Genomic DNA, 12,500 nt, shown 5'->3' with positions numbered 1-12,500 from the left:
TCACACTTCAATCTTGCAAATATTAGATAAAATAAGCGTTTAAAATTACCGCAGTGTCCTTGGTTGTATTTGCATACCGTTCGCATAGAGCTGTCGCTTTTGCTCGAGACAATTCTTCGTGTAGACATTGCGGCTACGAAAGTCGCGTGGGAAGGTGTAAAAGCTTAAAGCATTTGCTACAAGTAAATCACAGCTTGATTGGAGAGCTGTGGGAACATGGATTGGTTGAGTCGTTTCTTTGCCCTTGCATTCTTCTCGTTTCCCTTTGTTTGCGGTGTAGGGGACAATGGCAAGAAGAATAATGCCAAAAAGGAAAAACTGAGGTATGTTATGTCAGAGAAGTTTTTAAAAGAGTCGAATGAAAGGAAGTTCGCACATGGTTGATGAATTCCCTAGTTATAAATGTCTATATTATTTGAAATGTATTTGCATAAATTGGGGTTTTTGTTCGCTTTTGTGTGCTTCTGGATCAAAGTAGATCTGCTGAATACCAATTCTATGTTTTCGGCCATAAGAGCTGAAAAAGCGGAGAATCAGGCTAGTACGATAGATGACGATAGATAAATTTGCAAGAATACGCTCAAAGCGGAAGATGCCACAAATTTACCACATGAAGTTTAAGAATTTGCATTTTAATCAGGTAACCTTGCTTGGAAAACATTTTTACCCTTTCCCTGAGGAATGCTAGAATGTTATAAGAAAATTAGGGATTTTGATACATTTTTGTATTTCTTAATTATCTCGAATCCACCTGGTTACAAAACTGTTTCAGAAAGCGAAGGTTATTGGCAGCGGACATGGGAGAGGGAGGAGGCTGGGGTCTCCCACACATTTATTCGTTCCTAACGGGGACATACCACTTAAAAGGGTATGCTTTTTTGATTTTGTCTTGAGCAGTCTTAAATTAAAAGGGGCATCCATTTAGTATTGGCTCTTAAAACAGGGTCCTGTTTTACGGGCGCCGGCTGGCATCGCCTTGTCTAGCCCACCCAAGCCCCTCCCATTGCAAAAGGCTTTCAAAAATAAAATGTTCGTTCCGTTCGGTCACCGTGAGTTAGCAAATGCGGTTGTAATGAATGAGTTTTGTCTGCATATTCTCGTTCCTGTTTTTTATTCGAAAAACATTCCTGTACGTTCCGCTTTTGTAATAGCCTCCTACGCAGACTCTTTTTGGGCTCGTCACGCAATCTTCCTCCGCCACGTTCGTGGGGAAGAAAGATCGCGTGACGAGCCCAAAGGGCGTCTGCTTAGGAGGTTACTTTTGTAGATGAATAAAATGCCTCAGCCCCACCCCGTCAAAAATACTAAGATGTGTACCTTACAGGAACCCTAATCTTGAACACTTTTTGATGTGTTAATTCTTAAATGAATTTTTTTTTTAATTTGCTCCTTAACCCCAGCGAAAAAGTGTCCCTTTAGACCATGACGTTTATAATGCGCTTTTCAGCGTTCTAAGCGGAACAAGAACCTTAACTGACTGGCCGAAAAATTCTGAAGGAAGCTTAAGGCCACGAGTTTACCGAAAATGGCAAACCAACTTGTATGAAGTGAAAGAAATTCACGACCCGATCACTGGCTGCTTAACAAAACGCATTATATACAGGGCATCGAATGGTATGGTTGCACGAAAATTAGAAATCGCGCAAATAGTGGATCGCGCTTTCCAAAAAACAAAAGGTGAGGGTGCCAGGAAATTCAAGGTGCATACTTCGCATCATTACAGTGGCTTAGCCCGTAACGCCATACAGAAAAATTTGAACGTCATGAAGCAACCCCAAAAACTGAGACCGCTTTTCCAAAACAAAGTTCCCCTCGGACCAATTGCTGGTTTTCAGTGTCACGCAATTCAAAATAGATCAAAATAAAAATTAAAACCGGTCAATAGATAAAGTCCAGAATCTGGGAAATGAAAGAAGGTAAATATGCAAAGACTCTCGCCAAAATTCTGGTCACAGCAATTTTTCTTATGCGAGATATGCCAAGAAATGTTTTACCCAAATTTATAGAGATTCGTATGGAGGCGCCATGGTGGTGCCCATCTTATGGGCACCAACATGGCGGCCGGAAACCAACAGAAACATCTGACACTGAGTTTTGCAACAAAAGAGTGAATTTATCCCTCAAGGAACTCTAAAACATTAAAATAATACTTTTTCTAAGACATGAATTGTTCAGATAACCAAGTTCTCCGAAATAAGTCACTCTTTTAACCATCATTACAGCTCTCTAAGCCGTCATGTAAATGCCGCGTCACGCAAAAGCTTAGAAATTTAAGCGTAGTGTATCACAAAACCAAGAACCCATTCGGAGCGAAAATTTGTATGAACATTAGTTTTCAGCTGCTCTTATACATCATTTAAGTAAAATCTCAGGAAGACCAATAGTTTTGTAGGTCGAATTTTAGCGACGTCATGTGAAAACCACCTATTAAGGCTTGAAGAGTACAAGAGAGGCACCAAGTTGACCTAGTGAGTATGGCGAGTATGCTAGCGACCATAGATGGTGGCACATACAAGTATATAATGTCTGTTATTGACGCTTTTAGTAGATTTGTATTCCTGCGTCCTTTACAAGCAAAGGAGTCAAGCGAGGTAGCGGAACACTGACTTGACATTTACAATGAACACGGTCCACCAGAAATTCTGCAAAGTGATCAAGGGACAGAGTTCAAGGGTGTAGTGAAGCCAATATCTGAAGCACTAAACGTTCGCATCATTAACAGTGCAGCATACAGTCCACAAACTCAGGGGAAAGACGAGCGCTCCCAACGAACGTGGAAAGCAAAAATCAAGTTTGACATGATAAATTGTGAAAATGATCTAAATTAGGTGGAAAACCTCCCCGAGTACCAAAAAGGTCTACAACGAATCGCCACACAGGTCACTTGGCCTTCTACACCATTTGAAGTATATTTTGGTGGCCCTTCTAACAGACCAAGAAATAAGCCATTTCATGGTGAAAAAAGAGACTTTGAAGTTCCAGAAGAGAATATTGACGATGCGAACTACGACAGTCTCACAGAGCTGGGAGAAGAGTTAAACAACTTAGCAAGTGAGCGAGATGTTTTGAGGAAGAAAGCTTTGAATGCTTCGAATAACGCAGTGCAGAAAATGGGGAAAAGAGAATTGAAACGTCAGCTTCCTTCCTTGTATTATAAAGAAGACGCCGTCGTAGTCCAAATCCCTATCAAAGAAATCTGTCAAAGGTAAAAAAAGTTCGTTACAAAGCAGCTGTGATGGTCGTATCATTGACGCCGATCACAATATAAATTGAATTTAATGATCCAGTCACAGGTAAGAACAAAAACACTTGGTTTAAAGTGGACAATATCACTTCGTTGACAAAGGAAGAGGAAAATAAGCGGCAACAAATCGCCATAGAGAAGATTCGTCGAAATAGAAAGCGACAAGCTGGATCTGAAAGTAACACTGAGGTTGACCAAGTACGTGGATCACTCCCAAAGGCAATTCGAAAGGAGAGTATCCTAGATGCACGAACACATCAAGTGATCTCTGACGAAAAGTTAAACGGTGACACTATTAACTTCTATTTTCATTATTTCAGAAAGAACTATGCAACTTCGGAAGTAAACACAGTTAGCTTTGGAAGCACGTACTTTTATCCCCCTTTAGAACGCGGAGACGATGCATATAGAAAGTACATTGGTAGAAAATCACTGTGGGAGTATGAAAACGTCATGATACCGGTACACTTGCCCCGCGAAGAGCACTGGTTTCTTCTGGTTATCAGCATCAACAACCTTTGTCTTTATGTTTATGATTCCGCTAGCTGCCATGTTTACACGTACAAAACTGTCCTTGACACAATTAAAAACATATTCATTAGAAAGGAATGCGAGTTATTACCTGCCGAGGAAAGCGAGCTTTTTCGGGAAAACAACTGGGACGAAGAGCTCCCAAAGTGTCCAAGCAAATGAACAAAACTAACTGTGGTGTTTTTACTTGCCTGTTCGCTAAGCATTTGATTTCCGAGGAGTGTAACTATGACGACATAAAGTTGGATCAACCGCGCGATGAAATGGCAGGTGATTTACTAAACCTCGCGACAGCTGGAACCAACAGGGTTCAAGATTTGCCTGAAAATCTTCAGTGGATTTTTAGAGAGGATGCCAACCACAATGAATCGGCAAGAAGTAAGCTTGACAGAGAAGGTGCCAGTGCAGGTCTCAGTTATCGCCAGCCTCCGACACCCAAAGACGGAAACTGTCTATTTCACGCAATGAGCGACCAACTCACTCGCATGGGAAAGCCCTCTCAGACAGCATCACAACTTCGCGCAGGTGTAGTATGCTTTCTGCGAAGTAACCCGACCACCCCCAACGGTATTCACTTCAGATCGAGAATTCGTGAATCACGGTGGATGGGAGACATACCTGAGACGGATGTCCATGGACGGCAAGTGGGGTGATTACATTGCCTTGCTAGGCTTGGTAAACATGCTTGACATTCCAGTTACTGTGGTATCAAGCTTAGGAGAAGAAGGCTTAAACATGATTTATCCAACCGTTAGGCATGGTGAAGAGGACGCCGATTTCGACTGCATTGCTTTGCTTGGCCATGAAGCTGAAAGCCACTTTCACAGCCTTCAACAAATGGACAAGGAGGCGGCCAAGAAACCAGAGGTAGTTGAAGAATTGGAATTAAAGTATGGCGAAGGGCGAATTACCGAAGATGAAATATGCCCAAAATGCGGGAAGAAATTTCAGTGCTATTCCCATGGTGTATTCGAGGACGAGAATGGCCTTTTGCATGTCTATGCCGACGACAGTGTATTTTGTGACGACTGCGTAGCAAGTCAGATTAGTCCGAATCATCATCAAGCTTCAATTTCATTTAAATTTCTCTTTTTGTAAGAACTTGCAAACATCTAAACACCCGTTACCTAATTTTCTCGTCTTCTCGCGTTGTCATTTTAACTTGCGTACTTTTGTCATTTTTGGACTTTTCCTGTTCGCGGAGATATTGTAATTAAAAGAACTGTTCCAGTTAATTTTTTGCGTTAGACTGTTAAACTTTTAAGAGTGGTTCATTAAACGTCGTTTAGGTCATCGATCAGTGCATATTTAGGAGCTTTGATGCTAAACGGTAACAAAAAAATTACATATGCATGTTCCAGTTTCATTAAGTGTCTTGTTGTCGTGTTACATTGTAATTCATGACGCTGGATATCATTTTTACAGTTGTGCAATTTACTGATTTAAACTGTTCAAATACTGTACATCTTGCTTTTGCTACCTATAGAACCTGTTGCATATAAATTGGCTGTTGGTAATTTTGAGGAAAAAAATGGATGAAATAAATCCACTGTCCAAATTCCTGAGTCCAGTCATTTCCTTCATTTGCGGCGAAGATACCATTTCCGTTCCGGGGATCGTTTGCGGTACAATCTAGGGATCATTTCTGGTCTGCGATCCAATTTGGGGATCATTTGGGGTACAGGAATCATTTGCGGACCGGGATCATTTGCGGGCCCGTACAGATCCGGTGACTCTACTTTTTTAAGCATAAAAATATTCAACCGCAGAAGCGGAATGCACGTGCGAAATTGTAAAAAAAAAAAAAAACTGTGGAGTGGAATTTCTCCAACTTGGAAATTTCTATTTTTATTTTTAATTTAAGAAAAATCCACTCTACAGAATTTTTAAATAATTTTGCCTGCTGTTTCTTCTGTGTGTAATAAAAAGATTTTTATTAAAAAAATATGTGGTCACTGGCTTAGTTTTTAAGATAGATGTAATTGATGGTAAAAAGTGGGTCAAGTTTGTTGCTATGCAACAGGACAGTGTAACCTTAAGTTATAACTTAAACACAATGAATGGCACAGTGGAGAGTTACCTTAAAAAATAGCACAGCCACTTAAAACAGTACAGTTCCAAGCCTGAAAAATCGTAACTAGTTCTATTCTCAGTTCAAAGTCTCAAAAAAAAAAAAACAGAAAACTGTTTTGAGCCACCTTAAGCAAAGACAACCCAAAACTAACATATAACCTAACAGTTTATAACGTCCAGACGTACGCACAATTCTTCGACTCAGTTCTTGTGTTGGGGTTTAATTATACTTCAATGACGTCAAATGACGTCATTTGTTCCTCGATCTTAGATTCCCATCTTGGATTTCACTATCTTTAAAAAGTCAAGAAAAAGCGGAAATTAATACAAAATCAAGCCAGAATGCTTATGGAATGTAAACATTCAGGAATTTGAGCAGTTCGATGTAGCAAACTGGAATTACTCAAGCATCTTTAAAAAGCATGCTTGGGAGGGACAAATCATCGTTTTTTTTCGGAAACGAGTACGGGGACCCAATGGTATTTTCTATACAGTGAGTATAGACCAATTTCTATTGCAGAGTTAAAAACTATCGCTGAAAATGGATGTTACTAAAACTAGGAACGGGGAACGGGGAACGGAGAACGGGGAACGGGAAACGGAGAACGGGGAACGGGGAACGGGGAACGGGGAACGGGGAACGGAGAACGGGGAACGGGGAACGGGAACGGGAACGGGAACGGGAACGGGGAACGGGGAACGGAGGACGGGGAACGGGGAACGGAGAACGGAGAACGGGGAACAGGGAACGGGGAACGGGGAACGGGGAACGGGGAACGGGGAACCGGGAACCGGGAACCGGGAACGGGAGTCTGGGAACCAGTGTACAGCGGTAACCTACCTTAGAATTCAACATGGCGGACAAAGGAAAAGAAAAGGGAACAATTTGGGGAAATGTGAGGAAGTGTTACGGTTGTAAACGTGAGTTTCTACCGGCTGTGCCCAAAAGTCCAACATGGTCCTGGGATAAACAAAGCATGAGATAGCGTCTGGGGAGAAAATCGAATCGGTGTTATCACATGCTACCCCAATCGATCAGTACAAAATGCAGACTACAGGCTGCAGAGCGGATACAAAATGCAGACTAGTTACAAAACTGCAGACTGGGTACAAAACAAAGACAGAGAATAAAGACTGTTTTTCGTCTGATACGTGACAACATGTCATTTGAAAACATACCGAGTGTCACGCAGTCGCTTTTCCGCGGTCATCTTTCACCAGCATTTGCATTGTTGTGGAATATTCCTTGCTCGTTTCTTCATATATTTTGTCTTTAACAAAGCGGCCAGGCCACATGTTATTTATCTGCTGCTCACCTGATTTGCCAGCTGACTTGCCGATCTCCGAAAGGCCGCCATACTAGCTGCCGAATGCGAAGACAGCGGACGACCCACGTTTAAAGATGGTCCTGTGTTATGTCACTTGTCCTCGATATCATATTGCGAGGGGTATCGAATGGTCCCACTCAATTTGAAAGTGCTCGCAAAATTTGGCCTCTGCTCGAATTGCTCGCAAAAATTACACGAGTACTCGCTTGCTCGTGCTCGCAAATTTTTGCAACTGCTCGCATGCTCGGATTCTCGTTAAAATTCTCTGCCGTGCAGCGGAAGCATAATTTGCACCTAGAAACAAAATTTGATGCTGGAAATAGTGTTTCCCGTATGGCAAAACTGGGAAACATTGGGGAAACATGCACGAGCTATGAAGACTGTAAATGTTTGTGGAAAAATGCTTTCTCGTTTTGTTGACGCTTTATTGAAACTGACCGGCCAAAGTTCAGTCCCAGGTAGTAGGGTAACCCTACCTGAAACATTTTGCCCGTAAACGCGGGCTATCTTTGTTTGACCCTCATGGAAGGGTAACTCTAGTTACAGGGTTACCCTACCCTCCAGGACCCTACTTGCTTATGAATAAGGCCTTAGAAAGCTTTAGATATCCTTTAGCGTCCACCTAATGACTCACGTGAAACTAATATATACGTGACGTAATTTTGCATCAAAAGGCATCAAACAAGCCATATGTAACCTGCTGGGAATACCTTGGTTGAAAAGCGATAAGATCTTAACGTGTTGTCTAGCTTTGCGTCTGTTGTCCTGTTTTGGCGGTGTCAGCCGGATTACTTGACGCAAAACAACTTTTTAACAAAAGAGAGATTTCAGCTAGTGGAAAATTTACGGAGTGTTCGCCGCTCACCATCTGTATTTTCTTAAGTGCTCTCTGCTCGCATGATTACTGCTCGTGCTCGCAAAAATAACACGCACTGCTCGCATGCTCGAAAATGCTCGCAAAGACCATTCGATAGCCCTACTGCGTGTTGCTATTTTTAAATATTGATATGACAGCTCGCGCAGCTCGACTGTGGCCTGACTAATTGGGGACGTAGCTTGTGATAATACCGATTCGATTTTCACCCCAGGCGCCATTTCATGCTTTGTTTATCCCAGTACCAATCGGACTCTGCTCTAACAAGAACGTACTGAGCACATGATCTAGGGGCACAGCCGGTAGAAACTCAAGTTTACAACCGTAACACTTCGTCACGTTTCCCCAAATTGTTTCCTTTTCTTTCCCTTTGTCCGCCATATTGAATTCTTAGGCGGGTTACCGCTGCACACTCGTTCCCAGACTCCCGTTCCCGTTTCCCGGTTTCCGGTTCCCGGTTCCTCCCTGGTTCCCCCGTTTCCCCCGGTCCCCCCGGTCGCCCCGTTTCCCCCGGTCCCCCCTGGTTCCCCCGGTCCCCGTTCCCCGTTTCTCGTTCCCCGTTCCCCGTTCCTCGTTCCCCGTTCCCCGTTCCTCGTTCCCCGTTCCTCGTTCCCCGTTCCTCGTTCCCCGTTCCTCGTTCCCCGTTTCCCGTTCCTCGTTTTAGTAACATCCCAAGAAAATAAGAACGTAGCTAGTGTTCGGAAAAGACAATATGTGCTCTCAAGAACACTGCGTGCGTGGAACATATTGAATGCCTGTCGGCTAAATATGGGTGCCTTTATCATGAAACGCACATCAAATTGCTCCTTAACATTGATGCAATACACCCATTGATGTTTTTCTCACTTAACTTTCTCCCTTTCTCTCTGCTCTCACAAAGCGTTAAGTGAATTGCTCAAATGTAAACGTTTCTGAAAGCGGATAATTTAAAGAAATATGGGGCTTATTGAAGGTCCTCCTACTCCTAAACGAGTACTGGGACCCTCCTTTTTTATTTTAAAATTCAAGTTCACTTGATATAAGCAACCAACAGGTAAAGTATGAAAGAAAATCTATTGTGAGTTCTATTTCGATGGAATTACCTTAAGCTTAAGAATAAAAACGGCTTATGTAAGAAAACGCTCTACTCTGATGTCGAGGTAACTTGTGAGTTTCTCAAAAAATGCTTAATCATGACCCAAACCTGTTTTTTTTCTCATTGTTTCTGTTTGTTTGCCGAGTTAGCGAAAGACTTTGAAAGGAAAGTCAGATGCGTGCAAGTGGCTAATTTGCCTAGTGCAGCGCGTGCAATTTCAATAAATCTTGACAAAGATTTTTTCTTTCGTTATCTTTTGTGCTGAGATGCTTCAACATAGTGAAATTTTACAGTGCGAAAATAATTAGTTCGATGTACGTTCACACTTTCACACGAAAGTGCGGAAGTCCAATTTCTCATGTTTACTGACTGTACAAAACACGCATCGGCGGGTCCTCTTATTCATCGACAACAGACAGTTTATTGCATTTTTACACGAACAAAACTGAGTAGTATCTACAGACGTAAACTCATTGGGCCTTGATGAAAATCAAGGTTGCTCACAATTCAAGCGAAACTCAAACTTGGAATTTTTTTTGTACTTTTCGGTCCCGATAAACTCTGGCGAAATCCCCGCAGGCGTGTGGCAAGAGGAGGGAGACTTTGAATTCCTGAAACGCTGCTATATCCAAATTTATCTTTTTCTCAGCTCGTAAGCGGGCGGAATTCAACAAATCCTGCAATCTGATTGGTTCCTGGAGCGGGCGGAATTTTCTCACCCGGACCCCCACAACGGGCGGAATCCGTCGAGTTCATCTATTTTCGTGAACGAATTAGTGGTAATCGTCAATCTTTCGCCCTTTTTACACTTCCATCGACGATTAATCAACGCAAGTTTATCTCTATTCACCTTCAAATGGCAAGAAAAGTCATCGTAAGTAAATTCAATTGAGTTTTTTGAAGTTGTGAGAGTTTGTTTGGCTGTTTGTAGCTCGGCGCTGCAATGGCGCGTAATCCTGTCTTTCTCTGCGTACAATTTTAAGTAAAAAATTAGTCAAATTCAGTCGAGTTTACCTTTCTGATCGTTGCTGTATTTGAGAGAATTTCTGTGGATTACACTTCACGAATTTCCTCGCTATCTGCCACTCAATTTGCGGTAGAAAACTCTGATTTCGAGTGATTCGCAACGACTGACAGAAATTGTTTTTGTAGTACAACTTCAATCTTAGCACGAAATTTCAAACCGGAAAAACACTTACGGAGAACTGAACAGGTGAACTAAATGCAACTAACATAAAGTAGTTCGAAATAAATCTGTTCTTTAATACATCTTTCTTTGTTTAGTTCTGAGTTACTGGCTCGTTCGCTTGTTAGATTTATTTTTTACGAATGGTTTGTAGACGGTGCGAAAGCCAATTCAATGACAAAGTTACGTAAACAAACCCAATTGCAAGCCAATTTACCCCAAGAAAAAAAGATCAACATGTTATTGTCCGGCTTAGGTTGGTCCGTATAGTGAAAAACTGCGACCTCGGTCAAAGTTTTTCTCTCTACGGACCTCCCAGCCGGCCAATAACATATATATATCCAACTAGTTTTTTGCTGTGTTATGGAAAAGCTGTTAAATCTTCAACATGTGTAAAATGTAGAGTGGAGTAATGTGGAGCTCTTGTAAAAGAAGCAGCGGAACACAACTTGGTCAGCGATATAAAGAGGGACATACCTAAATTCGACACTGTCTTACCTCACCGACTTCACTCAAATTTGAGCAGAATTCCAACAGACATAAACGTATTGAGTCTTGCGTCAAAAGCATAAAAAATTCGAGAATTTCGGACTCCATTTCCACCGCCCTACATCCGCAAAAATCCTCTCAGCATGAACGCGCGTGTGCCACATGCGATGGCGCAAGTCGTCCTAAAAATAGAAAAATTGTCCCGTATCATGGGGACAGCCCCAAGACTACAAATGGCGCGCGCTTACGGTCTCCGTCCCCGATTTTGGCTCCTGATAAGGGATAACAAGACAATTACTATGACGTTTCAGTTCATATCCGTTACATGGCATCTCGCCAACCGTTTAACGGGTCACGTGACCCAACTAATCAAGATCATAAACCAAAAATGAGTTAAGGTTGTTATGTTTTATATCTTTGCCAAGTTTGAAGGTATTTTGGTAAATCGCTGCAGAAAAGTTATGGCTGTTTTCAGATTTTATGCAAATTAGGCTGTGAGCCTCGCCTTAAAGGAGAAGGTCACTATAAAAAATGTATACTTTTTGTCAACGCTAATAAAAACCTTGCACTCAGTTAAGCCACTCACCGAAGTTTCAGCCTCTAAAGTGTAGGTATTCCTTATGAAATTCGTCTCCAAAGAAGCCCAAAATTCGAACATCGCTGCCGCCATTTTGAACAGTACTAGGCAGCCTGGCCGCGTTTTCGTGACTTTTTTCCGTCCGAGAGATTTTCTCCAAATGGCTTCCTAATAGCCTTTTAACTACCACTCTGACTTATGGCTGCTCTTGAGCCACATTATTTTGAGCCAAACACGCTCCAAACTCCGAAATGATAAGGTTGAAGATAGTGAAGTGGATAATCGCTTGGAAAAATAGATTTTGCTGACCGAGTCCGAGTCGGACGGAATGACGTCACTTAAGCACGGCTGGCTGCGAAGAGAGTTTCAAAATGGCGGCCTCCGAAGTCGCTTCCTTCGAGACCAATTTCTTCATGATAGCGGGCAGTTCAGAGGCAGAAACTTCGGTAAGTCGAAAAGCTGAATTAATGTTTACTTGCTATAGGCGAGGACAAAAAAAGTAAGCTTTTTGGAGTGACCTTCTCCTTCAACATCCTTGAGAAGTAAAGAATTTGGCCGAAAAAAGTTAAATTTGCAGTTGCCATGGTAACGTCAGAGACCAATTTTTGCGGAGGATGAAGAAACAGCTACTGAAAGTTTCAGCCTCTTAGAGTAAATCGTCTTTGTAATACTTTGAAAAGACCTTATATGGAGGTGGCATCCACCCCTGAACGTCCGAGGGTAACAAAATAGCCGGGGACATTTCACTATTTCTCTCCTGAAGCAAACACTATTAACCTGTAATCCACCTACTAGTATATAATTTACACAATAAAATAGGAAGACGAGACATCACGTTAAATCGGTTATTAAGTGTACAGGCTTACCCACAATAATGCAGCATTGGTATCTTAGTGCCTTTGTAGCGACCAAATTTTACTGAACTTTGTTTTCCTATCATCTTGTGGGCGTAATTGTGCCATCGACAAACCTGAAATACAATTAGGTTTCGAAGAGATCAGGTCAGGCCTTGTTTTGCGTTGTAGTATGCTTTGCTTAGAAAGTTTTAACGTTCACATGACGACCGTAAAGGTTAATTTGCATATTGCGTATACTTTAAAGAGAGCGGCTGCACGCAGACTAT

General features: G+C 42.1%; 1 protein-coding gene, 1 long non-coding RNA gene and 1 pseudogene across 2 annotated transcripts in view; 1 reads left to right on the top strand and 2 right to left on the bottom strand.

Annotated features, from left to right (window-relative positions):
- The window catches only part of LOC149117129 (uncharacterized), a 5,119-nt pseudogene extending 246 nt beyond the window's left edge, over nt 1-4,873 (top strand).
- LOC149117105 (uncharacterized) overlaps nt 1-12,500 on the bottom strand; it is a 256,173-nt gene that overhangs the window by 55,339 nt on the left and 188,334 nt on the right. The gene's annotated exons all lie outside the window — the stretch shown is intronic.
- Nucleotides 1-12,500, bottom strand: part of LOC110061629 (uncharacterized) — a 46,263-nt gene that overhangs the window by 26,284 nt on the left and 7,479 nt on the right. The window contains exon 4 of the mRNA XM_089282789.1: nt 12,244-12,347. Within this exon, the coding sequence (XP_089138915.1) occupies nt 12,244-12,347 (104 nt within the window). The remainder of the gene's footprint in view (nt 1-12,243; nt 12,348-12,500) is intronic.

The sequence above is a fragment of the Orbicella faveolata genome, unplaced genomic scaffold (genome assembly GCF_042242905.1).
Source record: "Orbicella faveolata isolate gen_17 unplaced genomic scaffold, um_ofav_v1 contig_12, whole genome shotgun sequence".
In the NCBI taxonomy this organism is placed as follows: Eukaryota; Metazoa; Cnidaria; class Anthozoa; order Scleractinia; family Merulinidae; genus Orbicella; species Orbicella faveolata.
This window is presented reverse-complemented; position numbering and strand designations above follow the sequence as displayed.